The sequence below is a fragment of the Lytechinus variegatus genome, chromosome 7 (assembly GCF_018143015.1).
Source record: "Lytechinus variegatus isolate NC3 chromosome 7, Lvar_3.0, whole genome shotgun sequence".
Taxonomy (NCBI): domain Eukaryota; kingdom Metazoa; phylum Echinodermata; class Echinoidea; order Temnopleuroida; family Toxopneustidae; genus Lytechinus; species Lytechinus variegatus.
The window spans coordinates 16696925-16714225 of NC_054746.1; the positions used below are offsets into that span (position 1 = coordinate 16696925).

General features: G+C 36.1%; 1 protein-coding gene across 2 annotated transcripts in view; it reads left to right on the forward strand.

The window, feature by feature from the left end:
• LOC121418578 (protein dispatched homolog 1-like) overlaps positions 1-14298 on the forward strand; it is a 48604-nt gene extending 34306 nt beyond the window's left edge. For both annotated transcript variants that reach the window (XM_041612515.1, XM_041612514.1), the window contains 2 exons: positions 7307-7652; positions 9133-14298. In XM_041612515.1, coding sequence (XP_041468449.1) covers positions 7307-7652; positions 9133-12284 — 3498 coding nt within the window. In that variant the 3' untranslated portion in view covers positions 12285-14298. The remainder of the gene's footprint in view (positions 1-7306; positions 7653-9132) is intronic.
• Positions 14299-17301: the final 3003 nt, after the last annotated feature.

Sequence of the window (17301 nt, forward strand, 5' to 3'; positions counted from 1 at the left end):
CTGATTGCTAAATCTACCATCACAATTAGGGAAAGGAGAATTTGTGACTTGACCTTATACTACAATATTAAATCTCCAGTGATGAAACTGTCATAATCATTCAGACAAAAACAAGTTGACAGGTTTCCCCCTGACCTTATCTCATTATCTACCTTTAATACCAATTTGATTTGGGTCAGACTAATCTAGAGTATTAAAATCACCTGAAGACAAACTCATATCTTAAACTGCATTGAGATGCAATCTAGTTGCTAGTTCGTGTGATCCCCCAGAGATATTGGAATGGAGGGGACACTGGGAGAGAGCAAAAATGAGAGATGAAGAATCAGAGGGCAAGGGGAAAAAGATTAGAAGATAAACCAGAAATTAATTTAAAAATCAATAACACATTTTGGAATTGCAATTGCAGAGCTACCATTTTGAAATACATTAATAGAGTCAACGAACAAGAACAAGCAAGATTCACATATTTTGAGAAGATAAACATACAAAATTGTCATCGGTAAGAATATGTAACTTTTATGCTAACTTGCTGCCTCGAATATGTTATCACTCGAGGTTTGGTGCATGCTTGATACTTTTAATTAACAAGATAACTTCGCAATATGTCACAAAAGGTTGGTGTCATGGTGATGATCACTGTTTTTCAATAAAAGCATAAAAGAGTGTGTTGTGCAATTATGAAGTATAATTCGATTTGGCATATGATGTGGTGACATGGCTCTTGGAAGCCTTCAGCACCCCCTGGAAATTTGGTCGGTATCGGGTGACTATATGTCCCAGATTTCACCAATTTGTCCCACATCCTGTAGGACCCTCCCCGGAACACCATTTTATCCTGTATTTTTCTAAGTAAACACATTCCTGAGAGAATATTCATACATTGCACTTATACTTGTACATGTATATGCGTTAAAGATAATAAAAAAGAAAGTCAGGATGTTCATTTCTGTAAATCTTTATTCATAATTTATGGGGGTTTTTTTTGTGTGAAACCTATTATGTAGAGAAAAGGTTTGTTATCAGCAGTAGATATGAACACCTAGATTTTAATTAACATTGGTCTATTGAAAGTCTTTGTATCCATTATTGGTACTACCGGTATTTGGATTAGTGTCATGATGACCTAAACATTCTGAGGAGGCACAACATAATATATGTTGGAAAGTTTTAGAAAGTTAAAAGGAGCAAAAATTGGCCATTTAAATGAAGATCTACATGTACTAATGGTTTTGACAAAATATCCAACAAGTAGTATATTTTACTACCTTTCCCTTTACTTTTGCTTTTTTCCCCTTCTGTTTTTTTTTATCATGAAATTTTGGGGGCCCCAAAGTCCCCCCCCCCAACCATGTCCTACATGCCAGTGATTCAAATTCTTAAAATTTATGTGATGGCGATCAACTTTATTTTCTAAGACAAAAGTTTAAACTTGTTTTATAAAAATCGGTTATAGAATTAGCGAGTTGGAAAACTCTTGTCGTACTATCTATGGGGATCCTCAGTTTGGCAAATTATGTACTTCAAAATGGCTTATTTTGTGGACAACTCTCCATTTGTTTTGTACACAAATTTTCAGATTTTATCTTTCAATTTGCATCTTGCCGCCTCCTGAGCACAACAATATGTCATGGGAAAATATAGTTCACACCACATATTTCAAGGTCAGGAGGAGATAATGTGAAATATGTAGAATAAAGGGAAAATCAGAAAATTTGTGTAGAAAAAACAAATGGAGGGTTGTCCACAAAATCAGCCATTTTGAAGCATGTTTGCCAATTTGAGGATCCCCACAGAAAGCACAACAAGATTTTTTAAATGTCTATAACTTGCTTATTTCATATCAGATTTTGGTGAAACTTATTTTAAATTGTTCGTCTCAATTTACTCATTCCAATAACTATAAAATTGATTCACTTCTTGGGTTTTGGTTTCTTTACAGAACCAAATCCTGTATCCAAACTTCCAAAGTGTACATTTCATATAAACTTTGGCATTTATCATGGAATGGACACTATATCAAACAGTTATACACAGTTAGCTAATTTCATATAATACATACACATTGTTCGTCTTTCCATATTCCTTTCTGGATAATGAATTACTGGCAGCCGGCCTATAAATCAATTACACTGTAAGTTACTTCATGCATGAAATTAGAATTTGGGTCTACAAAATTTGTACATGTACATGAAGCCCCACTGTCATTATTTTCTTTTGTTAAGAGTGTGTGTGTAATAATTGGTATCAAATTGATTTTTGCTTAAATGTATTTTATTGGTTTTTAAATTTCTTGTATGTATCTCTCTGTTTTTCAATTTTATGTTTTATGGTGTTTTTTGTGGAAATTTTGTTGTTCATACTTTTTGGATCAAAAACAATGTGAAATCAATGGATTGTAAAAAGTTATAGTAAAACAGTGCTACAGTGTATATGAATTTTGGTTTGAATAGTTCTAAACAGAATTTGCATTGGATTTGTTTGTGAAATTACATGTACATTTTTGAGCAATTATTGATCGACAGTATGTATTGTTGCCTAGCTTTAGAACCATGTACCTGAACGTCGTACCTTGAAAATAAGATTTCGAAACTTGTGCGAGACTTGAAAGAAAAAGTCATGAAGTATCTTTTTGCATCAGGATTTATCACAAAAATGAAGGGGGCATAATGCCCCTCCCCCACCCCGGGACTGATGGGGTTTGTAGATTTATCTTATTTTCCTTGATTTAACATTGATGTCATATGTACACATACATGTTTCATTTTGTGTTAATATCTCTGTAAAGCAAATTTAAAAATAATGTTGAAAGTACTTTATTATAAAACAGCAATATTATATTCATAATATGAATGTCGATAATTATGATAATGTGATGTCATCAAAACTTTTCATCTTGAACCATGTAGACACAACGACATCACAGCGCAAGAACTTCGCATCTTCATTGATATCTAAATATACCCTGCATCTGGATATTTGGCATACTTAGCATTCAGGCAATTTTCTTATAGGATTACTTCTGGCTCCATGGTGGTTAGGAGGATATATGACATCAGGCTCTAATCAATTCAAAATTTAGCAAATCAAATAGATAAAGGAGAGAGCATTTGGTTTTTATTTGATATTTCAGATTTCAATGAAAACTTGCTCTTAAATTAGCAATCATGGAAACTGAGAAAGAATACTCTGAAGTCATTTTGAGTTATTTTTGTTTGTCTTATGATATCTGCATGAACTCAATTACAACTGGGAAGAAGCTTGGTTTGTAAATTGTCAGATAGCATATCATGCAGTATGTACATGTAGTTCAAAATATATAGTGTGGATTGTGGAACACAGGAGACTGGCAATGAATTGATGGCTGAATTGATAGACATACAGTGCATATAAAAAAAACGGGACAGATTTAAATATTATATAAAATTTGTGTTTCAAATTATGATATCTATATTTTGGTGTCAATAGGTGCTCTGAAGTCTTATCCTTCAAATTCCATTAAAATGATAAGATCTTGTTCATGCTTGAGCGGACACAGAATGGTTTTTGTCTGGGGTTAAAAAAGAGACTTGCGCCAAAATGGCATAAAATGATAAATATGATGGTCGGACTTTTTGCTAATCAGCAGACTTCCTCTTAACCTTTTCATTATCTGTGCCATAATTTTCGAATTATGCGGTAAAAGTTCATTTCCAAATCTTCTTATTTGCTTTAATAGATCTGTTGTTCCTTTTTAATATGTTTTCTTTTAGCTTTGAATATTCCTTCTTTAGGCAAGAACAATTTTTTTGAACCGAAGTATGGGAAAGATTGTTTTTTTTTTCAATTTCTTTCATTGTGTGCTACAAAGGTTATGGTGCCTTTGTACAGTGGCATACAGATGGGCGGAGCTTGGGGTGATCCCCCCCCCCAAAAAAAAATAGAAATAACAAATCATGACCAAGGAAAAAAAAGTGGAAAGGAAAATAATAGAAAACATAGAAATTGAAATATGATATCATTTACTGAATATTATGTCAAATTCACAAAATTTGATACTTTAATAAAAAAGTTGAAAATTTTGCTTGCTCCCTTCACAACTTTTTAATACATTTTACCAGATCTGCCATATCTTGCTCCTTCAAAATTGACTCAATACACCATTGCCATTGAAAGACATGAATCCTTTCCTGTTTGTCCTGTCAAGCACATAATTAAACTTGGTGAAGGATTCAATAACCCCTTTAAAATATAATTCATGTCTTTTATAGGTACCATAACATTATTTTGTTTCACATACCAGTAATGCAAGGATTTGAATAATTAAAAATTATGGCAAAGATAATGAAAAGATTAAGAGGAAGTCTGCTGATTAGCCAAAAGTCAAATCATCAAATTTCTCATTTCTGCCATCTTGGCGCAAGCCCCGACAAAATGTCCCTTGTTCGCTCAAGCATGAACAAAAGCATCTATTAACAGAGCATCTTTTAACATAAAAATATAGATATAACTAGAATTGTAATTCGTCATGATGACGAATTAGGTGATCTGTCTCTGATTTTCATGATCATGAATACAATCACCATGTTTATTGAGATCAATATGATGCTCATATTGAAAACTAAACTTTTATTACGAAAAGAACATGTTGAATACTCTTGAAAAGAGGGAAATGAGAATATGTGAAATACATGTAGGTGTAGGCGATACACATTGTACATGTTATAGGCCTATTAAAAACGATTTTAACCTACTTTATTGTGCGATATTTGAACTAATATACCTTGTAATGGTGATTAAGGAACATTTGCGAAAAGTTGAAAAGAAAAAAAAAAAAAAAAAATTTATGTTCACTTTTGGGTTCGAACCCTCGACCCTAAGGATGCAAGTCTGGTGCCTTACCAATTGAGCTGCACTGTATCCCATAGACTTTATACACAAGCAAATTAAGAGGATCTCAAATCCAATTTTGCAAGTAAAATTCGGGCATGATCCCGGCATCTGATCGGAAAACGAATACCACATTTCCGATAGCTTACAATCTCAGCTACAACATACTTCAAGTTCAGAGAAAACCAACCAATAGAAATGGAGATTTGGCTCGCGAAATAGAGGAATGTAAAATCCAGTTTTGAGAAAGAAAAAGTCATTTCCCATAGAGTTTGCACACAAAATGAGCGAAAATGACATGCCTCTATAACTTGCCATTTTTTAGGATGATCCATTCCTTTAAAAGTGAATAAAGGCATCAAATTAGAAAGAGTATGTCCTCAGCTACAACATATTGAAAACTGAGCGAAAATTGACCAATATTTACAGAGTTAAAGTCAAATTTGCAAAATTATAATGACGTCATAAGTAGCAAAATGGAAATTTTGAGTTCCGACGCCATTTTGATGACGTCATGATAAAATTTCGGGTCAAATGCGACATGAAATCACATCTCCCATCCATACTCTATTCGAATATGAAAAAAAAATGGGGGTCAATGGACTACTTTAAAAGCTATAATGAATTTTGTATAGGCATGTTTTTGCACATATATTGTCTATGTTTAGTGCGCGCGTGCTGTAAACTTTGATGGAGGCTAATTCCTTTATTACTTGTCGTAGAAGGTTGATCAAGGTATCAAATTGTTCAGAATTATATTATCGGTGCATTGATATAAAAAAAAATGGCGATCCTATGTTTTATAGTGCCGTTACGCGCGAGAACGCGCGCGTAACCGTGCGCGCGCGCAAATTTTTGAAATGCTTAAAATGACCTGATTCGTACTCTGTTTTGGTCAAAAAGTGATTTTGAGCATTTTAAAATGTTGACGCGCGCATACGCGCACGTCGTGACCTTTACATGACCTTTGATGACATGGGCAGTTGCCCCTTGACCTGAAGTTAATGTGATGTAAATATTGTTAATTTTGATAATTGATAATGAAGATATGATTGATAATGTGATTTTACAAAATGGCGTCTAGATGACGTCATGATGACCTTTTGACCTTGAACTTGCTTTATACACATCACATGATAAGTCCCCATATCTGATGATATTTTGAAGATAATTGATGATGTAGATTTGGAAATTTTGTGCTGGGAAAATAAAAATAAATAAAGAAAGAAAAAAGAAAATTCGTACGAAATTAATAGTTGATCTGTCGATTGACAGATCACCTAATGATTAGAAACAAATTTTTATAGACTTTTCAAAACTGTCCCCCTTTTTTTATACGCACTGTATGTTACTTTTACATGATGGCTCATCGTGCAGAAACGTCATGACCAATTTCATGCATATTCATGCAACACTCAGAAAAAATTGAATTGAATTGATATGTTAATCAGGTACTTGTCTAGCTCAATCTAAAGTTAAATGGCCTGAAATGAGACTAACCATAATTTCGGCCAGTTCATTGCCAGAAAACCCTGAACTGCATTGTGGGTAATAATAATTAAAATGAAATACAAAAATGCAGTCTAGCCTCCCCAAAGGGCTTAATTATGAAAGAGTATGAACATGACATTGTTTCTATCATTTATATTTTAATATATAAACATTTTGTCTGTTTTTAATGAATTATTTTAATCATTAAAGTCATGTGATCTTTACTTACGCCTGTCCGACAAGCTTTATGTGCGAATGAATTACTCTCATGTGCCTATAAACACTTTCCCAACAACGAACTTATATTTCATACTAGAAGCTTGTTTATTTTTTTAATGTTTATCTTATTCAGAAGAATAATAACAAAGCAATATCATGTCAAGATGACTCATATATTGTACAATGCCTCAATATTTTGCAAGTACTAATTATCATGGACACGACATTGTGTACACACCCTTTTGTGTTGCCGTTCAACTGGTAATCCAATATCGTTTCCTTCAGAATATTGCAGGGTATTGACTCTGGGATATTAATGAAAAAATTGGGAGAGATGAAACTTCCCTACGGCAGTTTTGACCCAAGTGCAATACATGTAGGTGTTGCGCCCTGATCTTGGCTATACCAATGGCAAGCCAAGTACACGTAGGACTGTGCCACTACTACATCATATTTCATGCTTGGATAAAATATCAGATGATGTGCATACAGTTTGCCTTTGTTTAATAGTAAGCTTGAAGTAATTTGTAAATACATGTAACACAAATAAATGGAAAAAGTTGCACTAATTACTTTGAGAATAAAATGACATACAGTGTAGAACAGCTATCATGATTTTTGTTCCTATTCACCCTTTTTTGCAGTATTGCAAATTTGTCCATATTTTAAAAAAAGTTCTGACTTTTAAAGGGTGTACCATATCCATTTTCTCTTTGACATGTTTCAGGGATTTGAACCTCGTGGCACCACCATCAGTGAGCGATCCATAGCTTTTAGCAATATGATGAACCAAACTGGGGCAGGTTTGCCGCTTTCCACGTATCCTGTGAATCTTGGAGGTAGATCGCCCGCCAATGTCGTCTTAGAGCCGTCCGCAGTACCGAGCCGGGGACTCACCAGGACCCCAAGTCCCTCTGTAACCATCAATCAAAGCCAGTCACTTTGGGCAGATGAAGAATCGTCTTTCAGCTATGATGAGGATAAAGGGGCACCAGATGAAGGTGATCTTTCTGGGAGTGAGGACAATACTGAAGCACCCTCCACTGCCATAGGTCCTCTCTGTGGCACACCTCGTAAGTCAGTCATTGCTTGTGGTATACTTGTGACCTAAAACCACTTTACCTAATAAGATATATCAATTAGATTCAAAACAACATTTATTTTCTTCCAATCATTTCCAAACACTACAAAAAACTGGTAGCATATATATGCGTACAGTATACATACATGTACATGATAACAAGTAATACCTAAAGTTCTAAATAAATTCAAATACATGGTACTTGAAGAATGTTCCATATCCCTTATCTTGGTAACAAGACAACATGAAATTTTGACAACTGTATAGAGCAGTAAAAATTGAATTAAAAGAGATGTTTTGATCCTCACCCAGGATTGTCTACATTGTGCATATATCTCTGGGGAATTTTGAGGAACTGCCTATGGACTGCAGATCTCCTGACACTTGTAACTTAAACCCCTCTTCAGCCCTTATCCAGGTTATTGCCCTAGGAGATAACCTAAGAGCAGTCTTTTGGTGCTTCTCAAATAAATTTCATCACTTAGTTCTATAAGGCTGTGTTTATGCGACCTCAAGCCAGAATCATGATTCAAAACACAAACATGAATCACAATATCACAGAATCAGCGTTTAGACGACCTTCATTCCAATGCTGTTTCTCCTCAGATTCGGGGCAATCGAATGCACATCACTAGTGCGCAGTTTGACAGAGGAAGTTTTTCGCACGTGTTTTGGCTCTCGGAAAATCTTTTGCTTCCAGAATTCAGTCTATACCTCATTTTGTTTACTTCTATCATAGGGTCCATATGCTTCTATTCATCTTGTTGGTTTATCCAAAATGGTGTACGGAAGTGGATTTCAGCATAGATCCAATTTAATATTGATACTGTTTACTCAACAAAATCTGAGATCATTGTCTGTCCAGTTAATTCATTAACTAGAAGTTTAAGACATGACCAAAAAAATGAAAAGTAGTGGATGATGCAATGACCAACACAGAACTTGTACATGACAAGAAATGCATGCATAGCACATAATCATGTACATACAATGAGCATATAGAGCACCTTGAGCTTGGCAAGAGTCAAACCGGAAAGTAGCCCGACACAGTGAGGTCATAGAATCATGATTCAAAATTTCAAATCACGATTGCGTTTATACGACCTTTTTCGTTCGTGATTCTACAGAAACGTCTTTCCAAACGCCCCTTTTTCTGTGTTTCATGTTTGGGATTTGAAAGAAGTTTACTTTCACTTTTGACTAAACGCAATCGTGATTCTGCAGAATCATGATTGGAATCATAATTTAGATCATGATTCTAGGGTAAAAAAGTGGCATATAAACGCACCCTTAGTGTGATATTCCTGCAAATAAAGCTAGGGTGTGCAAAAACTTTCTAATATATTCGAACAAGTTTAATGAATAACTACCATAACTGGTAATAACAGGTAGATACATTTAATTATTGACAAAAACATCTTCTTTTGATATTTTTTTAATCTTTTGTCCCATTCCGTTTTTTAATGTTTCAGAGAAATTCTATGCTCGTATGGTATATGAACCTCTTGATGGGAAAACTCTTTTCACCGTAGAAGCCCTTCACTCCATGTGTGAACTGGAGTTACAGAATGTCAGATCTCATGTGCAGTTCATGAAGGCCTGCTATACGAGCAACGTCACCAATGCCTGCTGTCCAAGTTGGTCCCTACCAAACTACGTTGCCCTGCTGAACAACAGGTCAAACTGTTTCAACATTACTAGTAAGGACGTGCAAGAAACACTGCAGTTGCTAAGAACATGCTCCCATTTTTACCGGACAAGAGAGCTGCGGCATGACTGCTCCCATACAGGGACGTATATGAGCAACAGCTGTGCAAATGTCCCAAGGAAGTGCGTAAGATTTGATGCGGTGTACAATATACTTCACTACCTGGTGGATGTGGACTTCATGTGCGTGGAGAGACCGAATAACGAACGTGTGAACTATGCCCTAGTGGTCATGCCAGTTTACGCAGGAAGTGATGTCAGAGAAATATACGATGATAAATTTAAAGCAGGTGATGTGCAGGACCAGGTTACTAAAATATCTGGATTGTATTTTGGTATAAAGCAGGATTTATTCAGCGAGTACCTCACGACTGATGCTGTTTATCCCTGCCTCGGGGTTGTGATTGTGGTGATACTGATGTGGATGTATATTGGATCACTGTTTGTCACAATCATGACCATCATCAGCATGGCAATGTCCCTCATTTCTGCATACTTTGTCTACTTTGCTGTCTTTAGGATTCCCTTCTTTCCTTTCATGAATCTCACCAGCGTCATTCTTCTCGTCGGGGTCGGTGCAGACGACGCATTTGTCTTCTGCGATATCTGGAAAGAGTCGCGAAAGGATCGCCCTAACGCACCTCGTGTTATTGTTGTCATGGAGACGCTCCGGCATGCAGCCCTGTCTATGTTTGTTACCAGTTTTACGACTGCTTCAGCATTCTATGCCAACACGATCAGCAACATCACCGCCATCAAGTGCTTTGGTCTATATGCGGGCACAGCTATATTATTAAACTTTGTTTTGAGCATCACTTGGCTTCCAGCAGCTGTCATTATTGAGGATAGATACTTCACTGACTCAAAAGAATACAATTCTCAAAAGCATGAACAAAAGTACAAAACAAAAAAGAGTGTGTGTAAACACCTAGTATTTATTTTTAAAAAGTGCACAGAATGGTTTAGTGACTGGGCTAGAATATTCTTTAAAAAGATTTTGCCATGTGTTGTTATCAAACCCCGTTTAGTTTGGATATTGCTGCTTGGAATTGTCATGCTTGGGGGCTTTTGCCTTATCTTTTTAGATCCAGGACTTCAGCTTCCCACGATACCAGAGTTCCAACTATTCAGATCGATGCATCCATTTGAGCGATATGACTTTGTTTTCAAAGATCTCTTCTGGTTTGAGAAGGTGAATCGTGGCTCGCTCTATGCCCATCTTCCTATTACAGTTGTTTGGGGTGTGGAGCCAATAGATGATGGAAACCCTTTAGACCCAGATGACATTGGCAACCTTGTCCTTAATTCCGACTTTGACATGGCTTCACCAAAATCACAACTGTGGCTTCTGAGATTCTGCAGGTTACTGAGAAACCAGACCTTTTTTTCATCAACACCAAGTTTGAAAATTGAAAACTGTTTTATAGAGACATTCAATGAATGGATGGATAATAGAAATTGCATAGATGGGGAGACAGGTATGAGTAACGTACCCTGTTGCAAAGGTTCACGTTTCCCTTATTCTAGATCAGTCTTCAATCAGTGCCTAAAAACTGCAGTTACAGAATTACATCACTACTCTCCCTCATACTTTGAAAAGTGGAAACCTGGACCAAGATTTGGTATCGAAGACAATTTAGTGAAGGCAGTCGTCATTGAATTTGACAGTTCATATTCTTTTTCACATTCGTATGACCAAATGAAACAATTTTGGACCAAGCTAGAAAGCTGGATGAAGCCCGTTCTTAAAACAGCTCCGTCGAGTCTTGGACAAGGGTGGTTTATCAGCTATCTCGATTTCTACAATCTGCAAGACAACCTAGCAAGAGGTACACCCCTTTCTTTGGGCCTTTCTATCGTCATTGCAATGTTTGTTATGTTTCTTACAACACGGAACTTTGTAATCAGCTTGTTTGCTATTCTCTCCATATCAGGTACAATTTGTGTAACAATTGGTACCCTGGTCCTCCTTGGATGGCAACTCAACATTCTGGAATCTGTCATTCTCTCTGTATCAGTAGGCCTCTCCATTGACTTCACAGTGCACTATGGGGTGGCGTACTGTATGGCGCCAGAGCCAGACCGTGAATCTCGTGTTGTTTACTCACTGGGACACATGGGATCGGCCATTAGCATGGCTGCCCTTACCACATTTATTGCTGGTGCACTGATGATGCCTGCTAGCATACTCTCCTACACACAGATGGGGACATTCCTGATGTTGATCATGACCATAAGTTGGCTTTACTCTACGCTCTTCTTCCAGGCTTTGTGTCGTGTTATTGGACCGGAGGGAAATGCAGGCCAGGTTCCTTTGCCTTCTTGCATCTGCTACTCTGTGGATCGCATCTGCTGCTGCTGCTGTTGTTGCTTCAGTGCCCATTTCAAGTACGCAAACTCCTGCAGCAATAACGGCGTTGACGAATCGGAAGACAGCGTGTCCTTTCCCTCATCCACCATGCAGAGTGCAGAATCCCATGAACTTGAGCCGCTCAAAGCGGAATATAGCTCCACTGCGTTAGACTCCGGGTATTGTTCACATATGACTATGGACAGGGGCTTGTCAAACTGCAGATCAGAGTTCAGCCCCCGACGAGAAGGTACGGAAAATACGATGGAGCAAAATTCCCACTGCACTCCAGGGCCCAGTACTGACTTTCATTACACTATACCCACAGCTTCTAAAGCTGTTAACGGTTTTTCTGTGTCCCCTAAACTTGCCCTCTCTAACCAACAACCTAGTCGGGTATCATCTAAGTCTCATTCTCCTGTCATATCAACTGCAGTGGTAATGGATGGTTCAAATTTTGTTACACGGGTCTGTAATCCCTTATCCAAAATTGAGTTGATGGAGCCAGAGGAAGCCATCATACCAAACAGATCTTCACAGGTAGAGAATGTTTGGTTGCCCAGATGATAAAGAGATATACACATTCATTTTATATCATTGTGTAACTGTACATTTGAGAATTCTATTTATTGCAGGCCACTCGGCCCTACCTTGCAGAGTTGGGATCGTAATGGGACAAATATTACTTGCTCTAATTTCTATCATTAGTTAATTATATGAATGCTCTAGATTATTCTGAAATACATATTTGCTAGGCTTGAACTATGAGTACCACTGTTAGTCAATAGTCAGCAGTTTTTACATTTAATAAGTCAATGCTAATATTATCATTATGTTTTATTAATTATTGTTGATTTACTACAATGAATGAATTGGTATACTTGTTCTGTTCTTACATAGTTAAGCTATGCTCATGAAAGTAAAAGTAAATGCATCCTATTGTGATGCGTCATGATCAAAAGTATTCTTTTATCACTTTTTTGGTCGAACATATGAACAGCAATATAGTTGAGTGCCCCCCCCCCCCTTCTTCAGTGAAAGTAATGTTGTGCCTGAACTACAGGGCTCTCCCTGCCATGGTGAGTATTCCAATTTCTTGAAAATCATGTGCGAGGGAGCAAAGTCAATAAGAGGAGGGGGGATGTCCCCATACAGAAGTTGTTTTGTCTCTGTTTCATCCGTTCCAATCGTGATCACACTCCCACACGTGTAGAAGTAAGAGCGCGATTGAAATGAACACAGAAACTTTTGATTTAGGATGTTCCGAGCCACCCAAGGTGTTGAACTTTCTCAAGAAGATTCTGTTGCAAACAGTAATAATACCTGAGAGGGTATTTTGAACTATTTTCACCTGTTTCTACAGGTGTAATTGAGTTGTCACATGAATTACTTTGTATTAGCCCTGCATTTCTCAATGATGTGATAATACTAGACATTCAGAAAAATCAGCAGAATGGACAATAAATTAACATTTTCCTTTACCTTTAAGTAAAAAACAAGAACAGTACTTGAAATAAGTGATGTGTTGCTATGTCTGGAAGCCTCCAGCAAACTTTCAGGTTTTTCAAAAACTATGGTTAAAAGGTGTCCATACACTTTGTTTATGTTAGTAAAGGAGTGTATGAACTAGGAACGTGGAATCCAGTATACATATACTAGTCATTGCTATGTCAGTCAAAGCTCTTACACACATATTGATTATTATGAATGGCTATTGTAATGTAAAAAGTATTATGAAATTTGAATATATGGTAGTGAGTACATAAATCTTTTTATTACAAATTTTAACATCAGTTTGCCTCATTATTTATTGCTAATTCAGTCAGATCTCTGACAAGCATTTGTCATTCCAATACAGTAGCCAATTGAGAATTTGATACCTCAAGTTGGGGGATTATCTGGGTATAAAGATAAATATGTAGACTTCTGTGACCCCTGACCTTTGAAATTGTGACCCCAAAATTAATCAGATCATCTTCATATCATATTGATATCCATATGAGCCAAGTTTGAAATTGATCTCCAAATGGTCTTCAGTATTTGATAGAATGAGATGACCTCTATGGTATTTTAACATGTGACCCCCAATTCTAGTTTGATCATTATCACTCCAATATGCATACATGGACATGAACCAGATATGAAGTTGATTCGATATTTCAATGTATGTAATAATCTCTCTGACCTTTGACCTCATGACTCCCAAATCTATTTGGATCATTTCACACTGATAAACATACTCAAGTTCCACTAGTAGATTCATGTTATATCTTGCCATTCAAACTTATTATTATGAAGGTAAAAAAAGGTGAAGTACCATTTTAATGATCTCACTCCCTTTGATCCCAGTATTGATGTCACATGTATAAATTATGTTAGGCATGTGCTGTATTGGATTTGCTTGCAGATTATAGACAATGCGACTTGTGCCATTATGTTGGGTTGTGCATCAGGTCAGACAGTCGCGTATATGCGACCATTCGAGAAAAGGGAACCGTACATTCCTGAAATGTCGGGTTCAGTTTACCAGTATGCTTTACCCGGGTAAACTGGACCCAATGTTGCAGGAATTTAGGGGGCCCTTTTCTCGAAAAGTCAGGTATACACGATTGCCCGACCTGACGCCATGTGATGACACAAGCCAACCATATTGACTAAAGATTCCTGTTTAACCATTAGACTTACCAGCCAATTAAATGAGAAAATATGCTTTTGTAATGATAATTGCTTTTTGCTACCTCTGTTCAGATCATAAATGTATGATCATATTGTACAGTACACATTGCTCACCTCTACTTGGGAAAGCAAGTGAAAATGTTGCAATATTTCTTGATATATGGTCTAAAATTTCTTCACTGGCCGCATGTAGCTGCAACCGTGACACATAATATCACAAATAAATATGTTTCAGCAAATTAAACTTACATTTTTGTATTGTGGAAATTTATAAAAAAATTATTTAAATATTGTCAAATTCTGACATTTTTCACTGTTTCAAACTCTTATCATGAAATATATTGCCCAATTTCAAAACACAATGAGGTTTTGTTTTGTATTATTTATTTATAATATCCATGATATGCGATCAAATAAAATAGCAAATATTGCCAATTATTTATTTTCAACACAAATCAATTACGTTTTCCAATTAATTTATGTGTGGCAATCAAACTCTCAGTTACACCTGTGTATTCTTTTGTACTTCTTTAGGAATGGGTAGGAGCATGAATTAATTTGCAATTGTCACTCCATTCTTAAAAAAAGATTTGCCCCTCAAAAATCTCCAATTTAATGAAGAAAACAAGGCTGAAACATGAAAATCTCTCATCTATGTCCTGAAAGAATATCTTCTCCAGAACAATTTGATACCATATTAAGCAGTATATGTTCACTCTTGGATGATTAGGAGATATTCTTTTTTTTTGTGGTGTATAATTTGATATGTGCCCAAGTAAGGCATGAATACAAGGAATGAATCTGGATGTCTATGAGTTGAGATATGAATTTATGTGATAAGTTTTATTGCATTTTCCAATAAGATAAAGTAATAGTGATGATAATGATGATAATTATGATGATAATCATAATGATGATGATAATAATTGTAAAAGCGTACATAGTACATAACACTTACTTTATCAGAAGTCTCTAAGTCACTTATAAACACTTTTAGTATTCATCCCAATGTTAATTTAATTAAAAAGGTGTTTCATGATATTTACTGCAACTCATGTAGTATTATGACTCATGGACATATGGATTCATTCATTGCATTCATGCTGTACTTTGGCAAACATTTAAATTTTTAAATTCACACAACGAAGAATATCTCCTAATTATCAAAGTGCACTGGCATAAATCCCTAGTGATATATTGTTCACCCCCCCCCCACTTAAACAGTATGACCACAGATTTACACCAATGTGCAAGTGTAAAGATATACAACAAAAAATGGTATCAAATTATTTTGGAGAAGATACTCTTCCATGTTTTCCATTAAATTGGTGATATTTGAAGTGCAAAGTGTTTTTTTTTACTCGCAGTGTACATATTGACTGACTAATATTTATTCAATATTGAGTGGCCTTGATGAGGGTAACATCAAATATATTGATGCAACCGAATCATATTGGCGCGAGTATTTAGATGATGGCAATATGGTTCTTTGAAGAGCAGTATATTTGATGTTTCTTGAAACTAGTCAATCCAAGCAAATTCTTAAAAATTCATATATTAAGTCCAATAACCCGAAATGCCACTCCCAAACTTAGACCCCCAAGGGGGGGGGGACAGTCAAATGTATTGCTGTGCACATGCGTGAACAAATTATTTCCAAACACCCCCTAAACAAATTTGTTCTCTGTGTGCAAAATAACCCCCTCAAGTTTTTTCGAAGGCTTTATTTACACAATTTGGCCCCTAAACAAGTTGTTGCAAGAATATGATCTTGGGGGGGGGAAGCTTTGGAGAAAAAAAATACCCTAAATATGTTTGACCTCGCAATTGACCTGTCTTTCAAAACCACCCTTTTTCTTGAAAATCTCTGTTTTTGATACCCTTAACGAGTGCACACGTGGCCCACGTCCAAAACTGAAAAACACCCCTTTAAACATGTTTTTTTTTTTGGGGGGGGAGTCAGGCATGTGTACAGCAATATATTTGACTGGCACCCCCCCCCAGGACTAATTTGACCACCAAAAAAAAATCCTTAAATAGTGTAGTGAAAATATAAATGCAACAGCATTTTCTAGAAAAGAAAAAAAAAATTGTACCTTCAGTATATTGAATAGACAAATTATTTCACACCGGCTCCTCGACTGAAACCAAAATAAGACCAGTTCGGAGTTACCTCATGGGCAATTTTGGTCAAATGAGCTTTTATTTATTTCAGTATGATAGGCAGATTTCAAAGCAAGGTATTATGAAAGCATGCCTTGCATAGCAGGATGCAGAAATTGAATAGATCTATCATCAGGTGACTATAGAATAACACACCAATGAACACTCTATGAAGGTATTTTTTTTATTTCTACTTTGCATTAGCATGTTGTTATAATAATGTAGTTGGCCAACTGTGAAATACCCACCTCTAGTGGATGCATTGTTTTTTGTGGAGCTGTGATATTCAAAAGAATATATGAATGATAAAGACATCAAAGTCAATGCTTGAATATCTCGTTGAATATTAAACCACCATATCAAAACTACAAATGACCTTCTGATGCGTACAATGGAACTCCGAGCTGGCTTGTTACGAGTTATGAACCATTGAAATAATGAAATTCATGAATTTTATATTGCATATATGGGACAGCTGTTCGTATATGACGTCACGAATAAAAAACTTAAAGCTTTTTAATCTTTGATGGATGTAAAATCTTCATTATTTTGATCTTTTCTGGTATTTTTACAACAAACTTTTCGTCAACGAGAACAACTTTTCTTTTCCCCCTGTGATATGAGTCTGTCATCTTTCAAAACATGTTAAACATTTTCAAGACCAGAATCCAATTATTTTATGTAGATTATTTAAAAGTACGGTCCTCAAGTTGGACTTGAGACGCCCCCACCCCCCTCAGCTCAT